The sequence below is a fragment of the Homalodisca vitripennis genome, chromosome X, assembly GCF_021130785.1.
Source record: "Homalodisca vitripennis isolate AUS2020 chromosome X, UT_GWSS_2.1, whole genome shotgun sequence".
NCBI lineage: Eukaryota > Metazoa > Arthropoda > Insecta > Hemiptera > Cicadellidae > Homalodisca > Homalodisca vitripennis.
This window is the reverse complement of record NC_060215.1, coordinates 151,196,064-151,217,748: the sequence shown is the minus strand read 5'-3', so window position 1 is coordinate 151,217,748 and position 21,685 is coordinate 151,196,064. Positions and strand designations below refer to the sequence as shown.

At 33.1% G+C, this 21,685-nt stretch overlaps 1 protein-coding gene across 2 annotated transcripts in view; it reads left to right on the top strand.

Moving 5' to 3' along the window:
• Positions 1-419: 419 nt before the first annotated feature.
• The window catches only part of LOC124370023 (myotubularin-related protein 3-like), an 82,294-nt gene continuing 61,028 nt past the window's right edge, over positions 420-21,685 (top strand). For both annotated transcript variants that reach the window (XM_046828309.1, XM_046828308.1), the window contains exons 1-3: positions 420-555; positions 7,839-8,139; positions 12,969-13,155. In XM_046828309.1, the coding sequence (XP_046684265.1) occupies position 555; positions 7,839-8,139; positions 12,969-13,155 (489 nt within the window). In that variant the 5' untranslated portion in view covers positions 420-554. The remainder of the gene's footprint in view (positions 556-7,838; positions 8,140-12,968; positions 13,156-21,685) is intronic.

Genomic DNA, 21,685 nt, shown 5'->3' with positions numbered 1-21,685 from the left:
AATGACGACGAAATACGATGCCAATTGGAAGGTTTATTGTTTTTGCATGTAGCCCGTTTCTTCACCGACTACTATACCGAAACTGATGGCATTTGGACATATTATTAGCCAGCTACATTAAATTCTCGAGACGTCCGGTATATCGGACGTTGGGCATTTTAGCTAGACCACCTCTGTCCGATATAGCGGACGCCGGGGCTAAAAGGGTTAAAATTAATTATAACATTAAAAAAAACGTCAAAACACAAATAAAAATATTATAAGACTCATGCATCAAGGATATTTGTTGTCAAGCCATCATATTTCCTATCCATGCTATATTTTAATTATGAATGTATGAATGTATCATAAACTAATAATCTCAAAGTGCATTCTCCATGGTTACCTGTACCAACAAATTGAATCAGCTGACGTCATGTTGACAAGTCTACAGCTGTCTGTCTGTGGCCATCGCCATTAAGTTCTCCCCAGAAAGAAACATTTTACTGCTAGCCTATTAAGTATTTTAAAGTATGTTTAATGTGACAAGTAAGGATTTGTAACAGACTCTAAACAGTGAGTGTTTTAAAAGTTAAAAATTCCATATATTTTATATTTACCTTTAACTTCGTATTTATTTTTAATTGATCTGTTCGTTAACCTGTAAACTAGTATTTGTCAATTGTGTCAGTGCGTTATAAGAAGTTTTGATATGATAAGTTGATCACTGACCACGAATTAATTTGTGTTTTCAATTATAATCTTATTACATTACAACAATGTCATGGCATACAATCATTGATTAGTTATAGGAAATATGGACATATTAGCAAACAGCCATAAATACATCTCTAGACACTGCCCATGTTTTTACATAATTTAACAATAGATGGTCTAACTTGCAGGTGGTTATAAAATATAACATTCATAATGTATGGTTGTGTGTATGTTGATATCTTTTAGCTTATGCATCTAGTATTTGACAAAGTTAAAAGTATATTAGGAAGGCCCAGTAATAACATTTAGGGGCTAAACCTAAATTTTCAAATAATCAAGATGAGACTTGTTTGTGCAGTTATACATTGAATGACAAAACAATTTCCTGTCTAGATTAACAGGTTATTTTTTTTTAAATTTGGTTATGCTATAGATCATAAGTTTTCAACTTTTATCTTCAGTCAACCCTAGAATCCTATCACTTATAAAAGTGTTATTAATCACATTGCTTAGTCTGTAAGACTATGGTTAAAATAAAGTAGTCTAATAAAGGTTTACAAAGGAGAATGTAAACTAGCCTATTTGACTCTTTGAGCATCAGCTGCTTGATGCTGTGGCTTACCCGTAGTGTCAACGTGAAATTGGCCGTATTTACAGGCTTTTGTTTGGAAATTCACTCTACATTTGTATGTTGAGAAATAAACAAATTTTGTTTTGCTTAGTAGTAAATTGAATATTCTATAAGTATATACAATAAAAAAATATAGAAAACCATTCATTTTTAAATTAACAAAATGTTATTAACATTTTTAAAATATGTTTTAAAGTTTGGTAAATAAAAACATATTTTGTACATGAAAATATTTGTTATAGATCTTCAGTAAAATGTGAGACTATGAGCAAAACTATATAGCCTACATGTAGATAAAAAACTAAAGTAATAAATATTAGCCTGTTTGCTTACTTTATCAATGACAGTTCCAAAAGTAATTATTATATTTTTATTAAGCTTAAAAACCTAATAGAACCTAAAGCAAATCAGAAGAAATACATTTTTATAGGTTTAGGCTCTCTTTATAGTTTTGTTTATAATATTTAACGAAGAAATGCCTCTAGCAATGTTTACTCTTAAAAATGTAATAACAGCTGATCCACAATTTTCAAAATTCATTTGACTATTAAAAATGATAAAGTCTTTTTCAAACTATCAGTGTTGACTATACAAAAAAATTAAATCTCCTGTATTAATGCATTGTGAATATTTATTAAGTAAACGACCTACCAGTAGGATGCCTGCGTTTTTATGGCATACACACATTTATTAATGGCTAATCTATGACTTTCCAAATATATTTGAAAATGTGAAAGGATGTGGGCGATCCAGTTGTAGAGGTTGTGCTATAGATGGGTAGTGTATCTGGTGCAACAACCAGGGTTTTATTAGGGTCCTTCCATATCAAATCAACACAGGGTATAAACATGACCACCTTAGAATTTATGAAATTCGGGGTAATTCTAAGTAATTACTTGGTCACCCCCAAACTTTTAATATTTTACTACAATAATCTAGAGATGTGTGTGAAATTAAAAAAACATAATTTAGACCCCGGAAAGTCAGCGTAAATGAAAAATAGTATTGAAATGAGCAGAATTTTGATCCAAATGAACAATGTTTTTCTTAAATTTCGAGCTACAAATTAATTAGTTGTTATCGAGTCGAGACGAGTGCCTCCGGCCATCAGCACTGCCCCGCGCTGATGTCAACGAAAGAAAAACATCTTAAATTTTATAATGCACTCTATATAAAAATGTAAGGAGACACTCGTAAATAATATTCAGGAGACTGATCTAGATGATTCTTCAAGTCAGTGCCACAAAACATTTGTAATTACTCAGATGGATGTGCTACACAATGTAAAATAAGAAATACTAGTATTAACTGATGCAAGATTTTGGTTTAGAGGTAGAGTGGCATTTTTCTGCTTCTGCCATTCTTTCTCTTTGGCTGGTACTAGCATTACTACAGCACAATAACTTTTAATACAGTAACTCATAACTCAGCTATGATGTAATAACCTGATAACTAACAAGCTCATCAACTATAACAGCAGCTTTCTAAATTTAAATTCTAAATAAATAATAATTATAATTATTTATAAATTAGATTTCTTTATAATATATTTTTCTAAATTATTTTGGGAGTATCGTTTGTGGAGTGGTCTAAGACTTTGACTCTGAGTTAGAGATAACGCAAGTTCTTATCCTGTCTGTGACCTTTGCAATTTTTATCAGTGCCATCGACCTTGTACTGTATCGGCTCTCTTCCTTATTAATAGGACTTTGGAGCTCAAAGGGTTAAAAAATGACACCCGTTGTGTACCAGCTGAAACCTTGGTATTCTAGAGCTAAGAGCCTGTTAAAATCACATCTTTAACAGTTAGGCAAGACACATTCTTGACGATTAAGTTGATAAATTTAATGATCATCTGTGATTATATCGATTAGGTAAACTGTTAGGATTAATTTGATATAGTGCTGGAGTAGCTCTAAAGGCCTATTTATTTTTGGAGATTCTTTCGGTACAAGCCAGTCTACTTTAGTGAAGTGAAATGCTGAATGAGAATGCTGTACAAATTTTTTCACATGACTGAAATGACAATTTAGCCTTCCATCTAGGATTTCCACTTTGTCACTGATTGTTTCATATTGGCACTTGATAGATTAAGGTATGATAGATTAAGGCACCGTTAGAAATGTTACTGTGAGCTAATATTAGTTATATCTTACCTCTTCTCTGTAATTTATGCCGTGACAGCAGCTGTTGATAATCAACTTTCTCAAGGCAATGTTTACATGCTTAATTATGCTATCATGTTTTATTATGCTCTTATACTTATTTATGCTATTGTATACTTACTTATGCTATTGTATAGTGTCATATATCTTAGAATAGTGTTGTGATTTCACTCTAGAATAACGTCTAGGCCTGATTCTAATTTGTAAAGAGTATGTGAAGGGATATATTTGCTATGTTAGATAAAGCTTTTATTTCTTAAAATGCATTAAGAGAACTATATAAACACAGTATTTATCATAATGATAGTATAATTTAGAGGTACAAATTGTAAAAAATTTATAGTTCCAATATTGTTACCTGGTATCCTTTTAGGTATCAGCTTATGGATACACAGGCGAGGAAAAATTCTTGAACTGATTGGCCCTAAAACAAATATGTTATTCAATAAATTTTGAAATGTTATTATCTTTGATTAGGCTATATCGCAATGGTTGTAATATTGCTACCAGACAATGTTTTGTAAGGGAATTACTTATAATTAAAATTAAATTATAAGTCACGATTTTTCTACTGTTGTCTTGTTTTCTCATTTATAAAATGGTATGTTGAAAAACTAGCTTGTGATAAATTATGTCTTTCTGTACGTAACTTGCAAATTGATTATGCGATATTTTCAGGTAGGCCTGAGACTTTTTCAGTTAGATTATCTTTTTCTCAAGGAGTTTTTCTCGTAGGTTTCATAATTTAATACTTATATCATTGAATTATTTTTTCCTTCAATCCTTTCGATAAAATTTACATACTTGAGTAAGGATCTGTTTATGAACATAACAAAATAAATCATCTTCATCTTAACTGATGGATTAATATAAAGGGCAATTCACCTCCTCAGTTACAGTTTTGATTTTTCTTTAAATCAATTCTGATCAGAGATAATTTTCTTGACAATGGATTTCTCCAGTTACATTACTAACTACTTCATGAACATTTCTCAGTTGCAATTGTAATGAATAGGGAGGTAGTGCAAAAGTTGATTGTTCTTTAAACTTAAACTGTTCTTTAAATTGTTCTATTGATAGTAGTTTTGATATAGGTAGCCGAATCTAACTTTTAGTTAAGATTTAACTAAATTAACCCTTTAACTGTCGTAGAAATTAAGACTTAATGAATTAATTAAGATATAAAAATTGAGTTTTCCTCAATTTATGTCACTAAAGTAAGCTTTTTATTTACTTTAGAACTAAATATTTATGTTCGTAATCGTTACCAATGGCTTAATTCTAAAATGAAGCTAAAAATCCGAAATAAAAATGTTGATAACCGGCTGTGAACATCTGCTTTAGACTTGGTTACAAAAGTGCCTAACAGGTTACAACACACATCAGATCAAGCGATAGTTCTTATAGTACAGAAAATCACTGCCAGAAAGCAATAAATGTCCTTTAGAATGGCAAAAAAAACCAGCTGGATGTCAAAAAAAGTATGAACACGAAAGTAGCACTGAGGGCACCAGGCTGACTGGATTCCTCGATAGATAAAGGGCTAATAAAACTTTTGCAGTTTTTATTACTTAAAAATAAGAATTTTACTGTGTTTTAAATTTAGTAATCACATCTAAAACTTGTGTTTTACAATATAATATATAAGAATCTATTCCACCGAAAAACAAAGAAAAATTAATTTAACAAAGCAGATCTGTATACTTTACACATACTAAGATAGTACTAATTTTTCTTGACTGAAAGTACATGTTCAAAGTAATTATAGTTTGACTTAACGTAATCTAACCTTTAAAACCTGACAAATAACATTTCTTTTCAGTGGAATTTTCCACTGAAGAATAAAAATTGGATTTTCCTTCCAGAAAACTGTCTTTTTCATTTTCGATTGCCATTTTAAATAGGATAAACACAAAGTATTAACCTTTAGAAAAACTAAAGCCTGTTCTTCGTTTAAAGTTTGTTATCAATGAGGGATAATTTGATATAGATTCATGTTTTAGCCCCTGGATTGCATTAATCAGTATTTAAATAGGTTTTTACGTTCCTTTGGTCATCAATCAAAAAACAATAATGCACTTTCACATTTCGATGTTACAACGTCATTGTCAAAGCAGTACTAAAATTGTTAAAATGTTTCATCACTGGGCATTGTCAAAATTAAAAACACAAACACGGACACATACACGTACATGAACATGGATACAGAATTAAAATATTTAAAAAAAAATATTCCAAAAATGTTTGATAGGCCTATTGGTATGGCTCGGCTATGGACAGGTAAGAGACTGTAACAGCAGGATTAGATAACTTAATCACGGCCACTATTATCACTGTCGTTATCAGCTGGACAAGGGTCAGTGGTCTTTCTCCCCTTGTATCATAGCGTTGAATATGGAAAGTGACTTGAGGTTTAACTTCTCATTCATCACGTAGGTTTTTTGTTTCGTCACTTTTGACGAGCTGGTGTATCTTAAATTTCTCCAACGTGTATAATTTTCTACTCTTTGAGCACACAGTAACACCTCGAGTCTGTTGATGGTGTCGTCTAAGTCACTAGTTGTTGTGCGAAAGTGGACCTTTGACTTTCATTCAGTCAGGCTTATGTTCACTGTCATGTGTTTTGAAACTATGCCCTTTTTGATCGATGCAAGCGTTAGTACAATTGGGACATTTTTATACACTCCTGGTCGTCTTGGATGATTTGAAATAATAACAGGATTGCAGGCATTTGCCATTGTTATTCCAAATATGTCAAAAATTCTAATATTAAAGCTTTAGATTTTAATTTCCTATTATTTCCAGGTTAAGTGTTAGAGAGGGCTTCTTAGCCCTAACTTCGCCTGGTAAAATAAGACATTCTTTACTTTTACTTTTATTTGTGATTATATATTATGTAGTTTTTAGGCTTTGTAGTACGTATATCGTTTAGCCTAGAATTACAAGATATACGTCAAATGAAAGAGCAATTTACAAACATTTTTTCTACAATTGTTCAATATGATGTACCATTCGCCACACTGTACTCACTCAATTGTGAGGTGAGTTCTTCCATATCTAGATTAGTGTTTCTTATATATAATTGTCCCACCCCTCTTTCTCAGAAATCAGTCAGACGTTTTAAAAGAGAGCATTCTTTGGTCAATTAAAACACAAAATTTGTCAAATTTTATTTGTTTTAATTTTTCAGGTTAGCTTTTCAATTACTATAAACACAACATAGTTGATTCTTAAATTGTAATTTTGTTTTTAAAATTTTAATATTACGTTTTTTAATATGTATTTTAATATTACTATATATATATATATATATATATATATATATATATATATATATATATATATATATATATAGCAACCAAAAAGTCTTTAACCCACTGCTGATTTTAAAATCATTATAGATAAGGAAAAAAAGCTTGAGAGATAGTTGCAGTCAACAGGATCTACTTTTGGCATTTGCAAAATTTTGAAGGGCACTCCCCTGTACAGAATTTTCAGAAGATAAACCCTTGTGTGACATGTTATTGGAATGAAATGAATGATCAAGAATTTTGGTGCAAACTAGAAATTTGTTTTGAGGTTCTTTGTCGTCGACTTTCTTTGGATCTATTCAGACAAACTTGACTCCAAATTCCAGGAGTCAAGTCTGAGAGAGCGTCAGGTACCAGACACTGCAATAAAAGGAAGGTGAACTGGAGCTAAACTCAAAATTCAATGGAAATTTTTATTTTTATTTGGTTCTAAGTGGTCTACTCCATATCAAAACCTAAACACTCATATTTTGTATTAGAAGTCAAACATTTTTAATGGGAATATGCCTGTATTTTGATCTTAAATGTGCTTGGAATGCTGGCCATTTCCCAAAAAATTCTGTCCTGAATGGTTTATTTAGACATGTACATTTTCTTTTCTATTCTTTGAACGATTAAAGAACAGCATTAAGGGTTTTTTTCACCAAAATTACCCCAGTTCACATACTTTCTTTATACAGGTCTGAAATAGGTCCAATAGATTAACTTTTTAAATGGGTTTATAACCATTTAAGTGTCAGTAAATTTGTGGTTACATATCAAGTTGGCTGTATGTAATCGTAACAATATTGATGTCATAGTATAATGATTATGTGACTGGTTATATCTAATTGTAACACTTTTTATATCATTACAGTATAATGATTATAGGACTGCTTATATGTAATTCTAACACTTTATGTCAATATAGTATAATGATTACAGGACTGGTTATTTTTAATTGTTTATGTCAATACAGTATAAAGATAATGGAACTGGTTTTATTTATAATTGTAACACTTTTTGTGCAAATACAGAATAATGAGTATGTTACAGTGGCAGAAGAAGGAGAAGGCCAGTCCCTGCAGCTTATCCGCCCATGTGAACTGTACCCGAAGACAGCGACTGTGATGGAGGAGGAAGGTCTGGTTGTGCCGTTCAACCCCTTGTGTGGCGAGTTTGTGGCGTATGTGGGGCGCACAGCTACCGGTGTGATGGCACTTTCCAATTACCGGATATATCATCAAGTTACTAAATTGAGTAACACATTCTACAACATCCCCCTGGGTCTTGTGGAGCAAGTAGAAGTAAAGGACCTGTTCCTACAGATTTCATGCAAGGATGCCACCATATGCAGGTCTCATATTAACACTTACTTCATTTCATACGTAGACTACTTTAACATTGTCGTTATCAAAGGTTACAGTAGCAATGTGTGGTGTGTCAGCCAAGTTGAGTATACTACATATGTACAGCGGTGTAAAATACACAGGTCAGGATAAATATCCAATGTTCATAAATACCCGGGTCCGGGTAGTTTAGAATTTAATTCAATATCCCGCCTCAGGGTAAAAACATTAACAAATGTATTTTTCAAAGAAATTGGAATTGTGACTTTAAACACATGGAAAAATGTCTAATTTTTAACACATAACTAATATGGATCTAAAAGCTTTTGAGTTATTCTTGTAAAGTATACTTTCGAATGTTCAAATGTTGAAGTACAGAAAATTTTGAGAGGTTTTTTTATGAAAACATAATAAAAATACTAAAAAAAGGTTTGGATGTCTCATAAATCTATGACAACACTAACAGTACGAAAGTGTGTGCTGTTGAACATTGTTTTTATGGAGGTAGAACCAAGATTACTGGCAGTACAGCAGACTCTTAATGTACATTTTGAAACATATTGTAGGGGTTTTTTTTTAGCACAGTGATTGTAATGGAATAGGGAAAAGAAATTAACAAATATTCAAAAAGTCAGTGAAATAGAACATACGCTGTTATATTGTAAAATTATAAAAAATAAAGATTTAATATGCTTAAGTGTAGTAAATTATAACATCTTTTATAAAGCTTTGTTACGAAGGTCATTTTATGTAGTTAAATTAATTTTGTGACCATCTGACACACCATGAATACTTAAATAATTATTATCAAGTATAGACTTACTACGAAAGTAGCAAGCATCCTCTCTTCCTACACATTTGTTGCTACTTTCCAGCAAAAAAACTGAAGCAACCTTCCATAAAGTATTTGAAAGTGTTTATTATAAATAAAAACCTTCTGTAGTAAGCCAGTAATTAGTTTCTAATTTAATCCTTCTGGTATTTGGGTATGTACAAGTACTGTGTAATTAAATGTTATCAATCCTTGTTCAATATTTCAGTAGCTTTATATATATTAAAGTAGTTTTATATGTATTAAAAAAATAAACAGTTATTTCCAAAATTTATGAATTTAAGAAAAACCCCATTAAACTTAATATTAAGTATTAAAAAACACATCAGTGTAAAAGGTTAAAAATATCCAAAATACCCACACAACTAAAAAATTTATTTTGGTTTTGAGGGTTAATATTTTTTGCTCATTTCCATTAACCATCAAGGCATCAAATGATTGTGTTTTAATCCTGGTTTCCTCAAAATTTCATCAAAATATCATAAAGTAAACAATAGACAATAATCTTTATTGAGGCCAGTGGAGAACAGTACAATACATCAAGGTACAGAGATTGTGGCTAAAGTTGATGTGAAATATTCTTTTTTTTGTGTAATAAGGGTCTGTCCTGTAGCTCAGTTGTCAGGGTTTTCCTCAGATTCCTAGTTGGTATGTGTTTTCATTATGTCCGGGAGTTTGTTGAAGAAGAGGCTCCCTTGTAGGATAGCTTCTTTTCATACAGGACGAGAAGGTTTTAGGAGAGCGAAGTTGGAGGCGTTTCTTCTCTGATATTGGTGTAGATCTTCGTTCCTTATTTAAGGGTTGGAGACTACATGGAGGATTGCCTCACATATGTAGAGTGATATCACAGTGAGAATTTTCAATTCTCTAAAAGCTTCTAGGCAGCTTTCTTTAACTCTGATCCCTGCCAGGCGTGTTATTGCCTTTTTTTGATGGGCTTTTTCCAAATTAGAATTGTAGGTTTCTCCCCAAACTTATACTTATATTATAGGTCACTTATATACGAGGGCTATTCGGAAAGTAGATTACGTTTTGGAATTAAAAATTAACAAAGTATAGGAAACAATTTTTATCATATACATATGAAAGCCACACTTAAATACTACTTTTCAACATAGTCGCCGTTCAAATTTAGGCACTTATCATATCGATGGATGAGCTTGACAATGCCTTCCTCATAAAATTCTGCCGCCTGTATCTTCAACCAGTTTGTCACTTCTTGCTGCAGCTCTGTGTCGTCGTCAAAGTGCTGCGTTGCCAGCCACTTCTTCATTGTTGGGAACAAGTGGTAGTCACTTGGTGCAAGATCCGGGCTGTATGGTGGATGAGGAAACAACTCCCACTGGAATGATTCGAGAACTTCACGTGTGCGATTTGCCGTGTGAGGTCGAGCGTTATCGTGAATCAACAGAATTTTCGAGCTCAACTTTCCCCTACGCTTGTTTTGGATCGCTCTTCTGAGGTTGTTTAACGTTTGGCAATACCTTTCTGAGTTGATTGTAGTGCCTCGTTCCAGGAAATCAACAAGAATTACACCTTTCTTGTCCCAAAAAAACCGTCGCCATAACCTTTCTTGCCGACATCGTTTGCAAACATTTTCTTGGTTTGTGAGGTGAACTTGTGTGTCCCCACTCCATTGACTGCAATTTGGTCTCGCAGTTAACATGTTTCACCCATGTTTCATCGCCAGTTACGATGCGATCGAGTAGTGATTCACCCTCTTTGTCGTAAGCATCCAAAATTGTTAACGCTGCAGCCATGCGCTGGTTTTTGTGGACGTTGGTCAGGATTTTCGGTACCCATCTTGCACAAAACTTGTGGAAGCCAAGCTTATCAGTGACGATTTCGTATAACAAAGTTCGTGAAATTTGAGGGAAACTAAGCGAGAGTTCCGTTATGGTTAACCGTCGATTTTCTCGGACCTTTGCGTCAACTTTCTCAACAAGTTCGTCAGTCACTATGCTGGGTCTTCCACTTCGCTCTTCGTCATGAACATTTGTTCGGCCATTTTTAAACTTAATGACCCATTGTCGCACTCCACCTTCAGTGATAATGTTGTTCCCATAAACTTCACACAACTGCCGATAGATTTCTATAGGCTTACAGTTTTTGGCAGTCAAAAACCTAATTACTGCGTGCACCTCACAGTTGGTGGGATTTTCAATTGCGGCAGACATTTCAAACAGGCACTGTGACTAGACGCGTTACAACACGAACTTCCCGCTAGCGCGGCTGGATAGCCACTGAGCGGTGGGACGTCCTGACACCAAGATGGCCCCTGGCGGCCACAGCGCAAAACGTAATCAACTTTCTGAACAGCCCTCGTACATTATTCTTCTGATCACATAGATTCCAGAGCAGAGTTTCTTACTTAGGGTTTTTATGTGTTGCTGCCATGAGAACTAATAAAAACTTTTGTTTGGTCTATATCTTATATCCTTTTACAACATTTTGATATTTGAGATTAAATATCAGTATTGATCTAATTTAAACTACAAATGTCTATACATAATCACTTAAAAAAACACTGTAAAAGTGTATACATTATTAAAACTTTGACTAGTAATCCTGAAAGTTATGTTAGAATGCTATACATGACCCCAGTGGAATCCTGATCACCTTGCGGTAATTGAAATGGCTAAACAGTATTCTTTACATTGCTTCGTGAATTATATCTGCTCACGCGAATGCATAGCAGAGTATTTAGAAACACTTCCATGTAGTTATTTTATTCCAATACATGGCAGTAGCTTGTTTTCCTAGTTTCATTTCAGTATCTACCACTACTGTGGCATAGACCACTGGTATGTCTCAGACTGTTTCCACTAACAAAACTTTCCACTTCACACAACGGAAAATTTGTGACGGGACAGGTGTACTATCTTCACAGTTGCCTCAGGATGTTATGGAAAAATATGTTTTCCTTTCATATTCTATGGATATGCTTTGAGTGTAAATATTTTGTCATAAATTAAAACACATGTCAAATAAAGCATTGTAAATAAATGATTTCCATTTTAGTTCTATGTTTTCAAATAAAAAAATCAAAATATAATCAGGACACTATTATAGTTAAAGGGAAAAAAAAAAAAAAAAAAAAAAAAAAAAAAAAAAAAAAAAAAAAAAAAAAAAAAAAAAAAAAAAAAAAAACAGCAGTCAAAATGTTATAATGAGCAACTATAAATCTATAAATGAATTTACTGGAGGTAAATTAAGGAAAGTTTGAATTGAAAATCTCTGTGTTTATAAAGTATACAGGATTATATACATCAAATAGCGTCAACAACAATGATAAAGTAATTAGATTACATAATTTATTATGTAGAGAATTTATTATTATGTATTTAGCCTATATGCACCAGTAGCAATATTCAGCAATTATTATGTCACAGAAAAAATACTCCTCAATACTGTATAATGCCTTATCTGATAGATGTAGTTTACATTTTCATTATATTTATTCATGTTTTCTCTTTTTTTAAATTAGGAGGTAAGTGCTTTTAAAATTTTAAACCTATAAAGTTAGGGATTATTATAAAACTTTTTATTTCATTGGACTGTTGGGATATCTTTTCCTCTTGTATTATAGTTATGAATGTCTTTTGGTTTTTCAAAAAAATCTAAGTTATTTTTAAAATTTAGAATAGTTTTGTATACGGACATGAAGTAAACAGTAAAAAATCCCAGTTCAGTAAAATGTGTCTTACAAGAATCTCTTATGTCAAGTTTTAAAATTATTTTAATAGCACTTTTTTGCAACTGTAAAATTGAATCCAATTGTGATTTTGATGCACTTTCATACACGTCTATTCCGTTACAGATATGAGGTTGTATGAGAGCAAAATTAATTGTTTTTAAAACATGTATGTCACTCACATGCGACAACCTCCTAAAAACAATCAGTGCTGAACTTATTTTATTGCAAGTTTTCATCTAAAGAAAATGCCTAGAAATTCAGATGGGAATCAAAACTTGGTTTTCATTAATTACTTTTATTAATTGCAGATTCTTGTGTACGTCAAACGAAAACTGCACAGAGTGGGTCCGCAGGATCACAAAGGCGACCTCTCCAACTAAAAACGTGGAGGATATTTTCGCCTTTTCCCTGTATGCTTGGGCTCATGAAGAGGGGAACGAAGAGACCCTGTGCAGACTAAATGATTCGAATCCAATTGATGTCTTCAATTCTGAGGTAAGACATCAGACAAAGACACAGATATAATTCTCTGTTAGTTAAAATCAAATTATATTTTGATGTAATTTATTATTTCAATTTTTTCAAATAAAAATTATATATTGTAATAAATTATAGTAGTTAGGGATTGATAGAGAAAACCATTGAAAGGGTGTCACTTATTAGCCTGATAATTATTAAGTCAAGGATTTTGAGAGAATGTAAATTGGTCATAAATATATAAATCTTAATTATAGTATATCAGGATGCTCATCCGACCGGATAAACCTGGCATAAGCTGAGAACTTAACGCACCGGGAGAAAACAGGAAGCCGGAAAATTTCATGTAGAACCAGCAAAATCTCAAAAACAATTTCTGTCTCTAAAAACTTATGAAATCAAGAAATAATGTAACAGTTCCTTGAATCAAGACGATTATTTTCGAAACGTATTTTACACGACAAGGTCCGTGAAACTATGAATGAAGATTGATATATGTTGCGACCCCAATATGACGCCAGTTGATCCAAGGTTGTCTCTAGTAGTGTAGCAGAGGTTAGCTGGGTTAGTTCTACCTCTGGTTTGGTCAATTAAAGTCACCCAATCAATCATCTTAGTTTGGTCTATGAATGATTGCTTCTCACTCAGGTTATAACAAAGTAAGTGATGTGTTTTTATATCAATCAATCAATCAATAATACTTTAATCATAATCATAAAGAACAGATATAAGCGTCAAGTTACAGTAAGAAAGACAGGTAGAATAGAAAACCAGAATAAGATGGTTTACAAAGTGTTTCTTCCGGTATTTTGTAGTCAATGCTGAGGAGTCCCTGAAGCATGTGTCATGAACTCGTCCATTGTGTAAATTGATTTATTGATTAGCCATTCTCGAAGTTGTCTTCTCATTGTAGCTGAATCTTGAGTCTTCAACTCGACAGGTAGAACATTAAATAGTTTTGCCCCTGCATATGAAGGCTTTTTTTCAAACAAGGCAGTCCGGTGGGATTGAAGGATGAAATCGTCGGCATGGCGAGTTTGTCGCCCATGTATGTCTTTGTTTTTTGGTAACTTGAGTCTGCAGGCAAATAAAACAACTTCTAAAATATACAGGGATGTCACAGTTAAAATATTAAAGTTCTTAAAGACTTCACGACAGCTGTCAAGGGGTTGAAGGCTAGCCATTGTTCTAAGGGCTCTTTTTTGAAGGACCAAAATCCTATTTAAATTACTGCATGAACTGTTTCCCCATAAGATTATGCCATATCTGATCTTTGATTCAAAGAGTGCAAAATAAGTGATCCTTGTTGCCTCAAATGTACTTGTAGCTTTCACTCTTTTTATGGCAAAAATAGCCGAGCTAAGTTGGTGGCACATCTCGTCAATGTGGTGGCTCCAAGACAGTTTTTCATCTAGAGTGACACCAAGGTGTTTAGTTGATAAGACACGTTCCAACCCTGGAGTTTCGCAAACTGCATCGTCATGTCTTCCTAGAATTAACTGTTTTGTTTTGCACTCGTTGAAAACTAGATCATTGTTCAGACAGTACTGTTGAGCCATATTAACAGATATGAAGGTGCTTATTTCAAGTTGCTCTATTAATTTGTTGCTAGATACAAGAACTGTGTCATCAGCATATATGACAGGATAACTAAAGTGGTTTATATGGGATGGAAGATCTGATATAAATAAAAGAAACAGTACTGGGCCCATTACAGATCCTTGGGGCACTCCTCTGGTTATGGGTAGAGGAGAAGATATTCCAGTTTCTGTTTTTCCATTTAGAGTATGCTTGATGGATACTATTTGTTTTCGTCCGGTTAAGTAGCTGCCAAACCAATTCAAAACAGAGTGCTTTATGCCCAATGAGCTCAACTTGCTTAAAAGTAGGCCGTGATCTAGACAATCAAAAGCTTTACTGAGATCAAGAAAGGTGCTTGTGACTGTGTTGCCTGCGTCAATATTGTCAATTATGTGTTCGATTAGGTCTGTCAATGCTGTAATGGTTGATTTCCCCGCTAGAAAGCCGTGTTGTCTGTCAGGAATTAAGTGGTTTGTGCTAAGATGATCCATTAATCTGCTCAAAACTATTTTCTCCAAAACCTTTGAAACTGTTGGAACTAAAGAAATTGGCCTGTAGTTTTGAATCTCATATTTGCTTCCTTGTTTGTGTAGAGGAAACACCTTTATATCACGGTTATATGCAAAACATGAGAGAACTAGATGTGTTTACACTGGCAAGAATTTGCACACTTTTGTGCCCAACAGTAGACATTTTTGTATAAACTGGAGCAAGAGCTCTTGTGAGCGCTGCCGTAACCAGTGTCAAGCATTCAAATTTAATTTATAAAAATTGTCAAGATACCACTGTCGTATGTAAACAGGCTTTGCATTGACTTGGGTAACAACCAACAAGTACTTACGATACTTTTTGCTAGTGATGCTTATTTCTTGTCCACATTATGTAACAGTAGTTCAGCTAATTCTCTCGCAACTTTACTTGCCAGTGTATCTCAGCTTCATATTATCACCAGTCTGCAAACGGCCGGCTACCGAATCCCCCAAGCACGTCAGTTTTCATCATCAGATCGGCATCGGCTGGACGACGACTGGTAGAAACCCATCTGTTCTCCGGTCAATTATTCATGTGAATGACTTCCCGCACTCGTGTGATGATTGGTTGAACAATTCAAACTGTTCAAACCAAATATTGCAACAATTTTCATTGTGTTGTTTCGTAGTCCATGACTACAATCTGAAGAACACGTAGTGATTTTGAACCATGGCCTTTTGTGTGTTCATTTACTTTGTAATGGTGTTGTCATGATGGGGTGATTCTATTCTTGTATTGTCATAATGTAAACACAAAACATTTAAGAGCCAGTAATTGATTACGTTAATTATGCTCGTATTCTGGCGGCAACTATGGAAAGAACTGCTTGGCACTGGTGTCTACGTGTCCTACAACAAATCATGAATTAACCACACTTCCATATCGGATAACTTTCAATTATTTCTTGTATTTTTATATTATATTCTTCTGGCAGTGAGATATATTCGGAGTCACTATACTTTTGCTGGGCTCTAACCAAGGCTGCTGCCAAGGATAAAAACACAGAAAAGCATGGATTATATGAATTCGAGCTCCAGGCAAAAACGTTTGTATTATGTGTGAATTTTTATAATGTCCCTGGAATTATTACTATGGATGGATCAATTCCGATATGCGGTAACGCAGCTCTTTTCAGAAAGTGCTTAAAATATGCTTGAAAAATCATGATTTCACAATAATAGGCTAGTAATGTGGGTGCAGTAAGCATATTATCGATTGCTATCACAATTTTGTATTTTCTGTGTGAAAAAAGGTAGATAGATAACCAAATTAAGTAATAACTGTAGTATACCAAATAATATTTTGATTATAATTCGTATTTTCTATATTTATTTTGGTTCATATTACGAGTCTGCTGTTTCTATTCACAGACAACTGATCAGAAATATTGAAATTACTGGTTGCTAAAACTTGTTTTTTTAATTCTTTATGTAAAAACTATTTAGAAACATAAATTAATAAAATAACGTGATTTATAAATAATATTTTACTTGTAGTTTTTATTTTCTATGTCTATATTTGTCAACACCAGCGTGTCTACTAGCTGTAAGCGTGGTAAACAGACAATTGCTAGTTTTTATTTTCTATGTCTATATTTGTCAACACCAGCGTGTCTACTAGCTGTATGCGTGGTAAACAGACAATTGCTAGTTTTTATTTTCTATGTCTATATTTGTCAACACCAGCGTGTCTACTAGCTGTATGCGTGGTAAACAGACAATTGCTAGTTTTTATTTTCTATGTCTATATTTGTCCACACCAGCGTGTCTACTAGCTGTAAGCGTGGTAAACAGACAATTGCTAATTTTTATTTTCTATGTCTATATTTGTCAACACCAGCGTGTCTACTAGCTGTAAGCGTGGTAAACAGACAATTGCTAATTTTTATTTTCTATGTCTATATTTGTCAACACCAGCGTGTCTACTAGCTGTATGCGTGGTAAACAGACAATTGCTAGTTTTTATTTTCTATGTCTATATTTGTCAACACCAGCGTGTCTACTAGCTGTATGCGTTGTAAACAGACAATTGCTAGTTTTTATTTTCTATGTCTATATTTGTCAACACCAGCGTGTCTACTAGCTGTATGCGTGGTAAACAGACAATTGCTAGTTTTTATTTTCTATGTCTATATTTGTCAACACCAGCGTGTCTACTAGCTGTATGCGTGGTAAACAGACAATTGCTAGTTTTTATTTTCTATGTCTATATTTGTCCACACCAGCGTGTCTACTAGCTGTATGCGTGGTAAACAGACAATTGCTAGTTTTTATTTTCTATGTCTATATTTGTCAACACCAGCGTGTCTACTAGCTGTATGCTTGGTAAACAGACAATTGCTAATTTTTATTTTATCTGTCGTCATACTTTGTGTAGTTGTACATAAATAGATTAAGTATAAATTTTATATCACATTTTTCTAATCGTGAATAAAGATTTTTTTAAATACTCGTATTGTAAAATTAATGCAAATATCCATACATTTTTACATAAATGGAATATATTCTAGAAATCAATTTTATAAGCTGCCATTTCTTTTATTTAAAAGTACATAGTATAGGTATGACGTAGTTTTAAAAATGTGTCCATTTCCCTAAACTTGTATACATTCCTTTGAAATAGTGTGGTATTCTTAGCCTTTTTTTCTCAAAAGTTCTGTATACATTCCTTTGAAATTGTGTGATATTCTTAGTGTTTTTTCCCCAAAAGTTTATACAAAGTTAAAAGTAGAGTTCATATGAAAGTCTTTGGTTTATTTCTTATTGGTACCTAACTAACCTTGTGTACCAGCACAATTGTGGTCTTGTACCGAAAGTTCGTGGACCGCAGACCTCTGACCAAACATTACAGAAAAGAAAGTTATTAGGTATACACGATGTTATGTTGACACATTGAAAGGTACAGAGATAAAACTAAGGAGCTTGAAATAGGTGTTAGTGATGAATCGTGACTGAATTTCTCGCATATCGCTAACAATGAAATTTGTTAGGCCACCGCAGCTTCATTACATTTCCTCCAAATACAGCTGGTGATGAGAAACCTTCCCCTTTGCACACATATTAAGGGTTAAATACAGTATTTTAGTTGTTTATTTGGTCTGAAAATAGACTTGAGGGTCAAACATTTTCAACCAGGAAAACCAGAAATTTATAAAAGGGTTTTGAGTAACTACCCTGTATATGTTCATATTTATGTTGACCTCTGAAGTAAAATACGAATTCAATATAATATTCATAGTTAATTTCACAACATAAGACCCCATGGGCTTGTCTTTGAGAAAATTATTCTATTAAATGATTTAATTGTATTCCAGCTGAATGGTTTTTTTGCATTGTGTTGCTAGCTAGGAGTAATATGAGAAATGTTTTGTACATACTCCATTGACTGTGTGACTTTTTATCTTCAAATGAATTGTTTGTTTCTTTATGTTTGAGTACCATAAAAATGAGTAGAGATTTCACAATTAGAGTGAATGAAGTGGTGTTGATTTTTATAAAATACATCAGGAGTAAGGAGTAGAGATTTCACAGAGTAATTGAAGTAAGTTTCCTGGTGATTTTTGTAAATTAAAGTTAGTTCAGTCATAATGTTCATGTGCTTACAAGATATAAAAAATCTGATTTTTAGTGAAAATGCAAATTATCGTTTCATTTAGTTAAACTTTTTAAGCCTAATAATTTTATAAATATCATATCAAAGAGAAGTTAGTAAGATTTAAAAAATGTATTATATGTAACAGTTTTGTTTGAAGGGAGTTGTGAAAATTAGAAAAATGCTAATAAATATTCTGTTTATCCTCAGCAGAACAGCTTAATTTATTCAGCCCATTAGCACCAAAAGGTCATCGTGGTAACTCGACTGGTAGATGTTCAATTAACAACTGCAGTACAAATGCACATTTGTATTACAGTTGTTGTTAACCCTTTCAGTCAACACCTTATCCCTAGAGTGTATGTTAGAAATGCCAGGCATAGCTCCCGTATTTAAATTTAAGAAGTGTCAGCCTTTAATGGAAGATTTTTAGTTGCAAAACCTATTATAGTTTTATTATTTATTGATGAAATGGTTACTTTTTATAGTGATGGGTTGATTACTAAAAATTTAAGTTCAGATTCCAGAATTATTGTCTCAGTACAAAATTGGATTCTGATTTTTGTGTTACCTGTTATTAAGAAAGAAGAATGTAGTTTGGTTCTTAAATAATGTATCACCATTTTTGTTAGGGATTGGCCGATAACCAAACGAATTCAGGTTCAATTCTGATAACCATAACAAAATTATGGTATCAATTCTTGTTTATTTAATTTGATTCAGATTCTGGTATAAATAATAATAATGAACAGTTGTCAATAAAAAGCCACCTTACCGTTACCAGGCTGGAAATATATTCCTCTTCATCTTCAAAGTGATATTTAAGAGAACACACTTTGTCTACATTTAGAAGAGACATGTTTAATCAGATTTCAGATTTGATTTCAATCAGATAACTGAAGTTGTAATAATTGAGTTGCACTTGACTCTACACAATGTTATCAGCACGGCTAGTAGCCCCAAAACACTGTTTAAAATATACACAGATTACCCCTGCCTTATGGCCAATTAAACTCTGGATGGGTAGTAGTGACAAGTCATTTTTGCATTGTTTAAGTGCATCAGAGAAGACAATGAGAAAAGTTATTTCACTTTTAGAAATGAATAAAATTGCTGTGCCTTTCTTAAAATTTGCACTTTGCTGTAGTAAAGTTGGATATTTGATTGTGGCATTGAACTGAACTAAAAAATATTTTTTCATGCTTATGCAGGCATATGATTAGTGTAATAAGTTTATTATACAATATATACTTTTATTATACTTACCATAATACTCAGTGTATGATTTGATTTATAATACTATTGTTTATTATGTATGGTTTAAGATTGTAATGATTTATTTAACCAAATTCTCTTCAATTTTATAAATTTTATTAATTTGATGAAGTTGGCCTGCACATATTTGTTCCTGTTGCATCTCAGTCATTAGTTAAACCAAAAAAATCGTTAGTTCAGCCTTTTAATCATAACTTTTTGCATAGGCTAAACGGGCAGATCAACTTTATGCTGGCCCACACAACTTAAAACATATTTCAAATTCAGTTTACTAGTTTTATATTTGTTAGTTCCTACAAGCTCAGTCATAAAAAAATGTGTCCTCTTCCCAAATATTTTCAGACTTTTTTTAAGGCACAGGCAATTTCACGCTGTCAGAGCGAAAATCCAACTAAAATTTGGTGTATTAGTTACATTTTTGTTAGTTCTCGATAGTTTTGCCATAAAAAAAAAACGTTAGTTCTGTTTTCCATATATTTTTAAACAATTGAAAATACAACTAAAATTCAGTGTTCTAGTTCGATTTTCTTTAGTTCTCGATAGTTCTGGCATAAAAAACGTTAGACCTATCTTCCATTGATTTTACAAAATGAGCGAGTAAGTGTGAAGTTAGCCCATCCAAACTGAAAAAAACAGTTAAAATTTAATATACTAGTAAAATTTTAGTTAGTTCTCAATAGTTCTGGAATAAAGAACATTACTTCTGTTTTGCATATATTTTAAAATGAGTTTATAAAATGTGCGGGTAAATGCTGAACTAACAATTTTTTCAGAACTAGAGAAGAACTAACGATTGAAATGCGAATGGAGTGTGTGGCCCAACTTCACAAACTACTTTATAAAGCATTATGAATGCCCAACAAAGACATATTTTATGTTAGGTTTCTTGTACGTAAGTGGAATTGGTAAAAAGTAATTCAATCACTGGTTAGGCCTATATTCACACTCAAAATGGCAGAAGTAGGTAGATCCAGTTTCTTAAGAGTGGTGTATGGAAGCGTGAATTCTGATTTTATTCAGCGTATTTGATGTTTCTCAATTTATTTGCTGTAAAAATTTAGTTTTGAGAAAGTGAAGGAGATGATCTGTTATTGTGTGACTACGTTCAGTCCAGTTTTCACCCAGACATTCCTCTTAATGGCGTGGTGTGCTGTAGGAGTGAGGCATTGCTGTGTCATGGAGTGTTCTCGTCTGTGAACGTCAGAGCATGGAATATACAGTGGCTATTCCACAAATAACCACCGTTTGCTTAAAGCACTTTTAGTAGTGGGGATAGTGACCTGTCTCATACGGCAGGCAGGTCCAGTCAGCATCTAGCTGTGGCAGGTAGAAGGTCATATAAGTGCTTGTTCATTTTCTATAACCTTGTAAAATGTGCCGCATTTCAGTTTCAGGCCTAATGCAAAGTGCGTGCTGTGATTAGTTTTTATAGCAAAACGATATTCAGTGACAGTTATGTATATGGAACCGTGTGACTTTTATGGGCTTAATGTGATGGGTGAAGGCAGTGTATGTGAAGGGGTTTGTTTATTTAGAAGTGGGTTTACAAACATCCACACTAAGAAAGGAG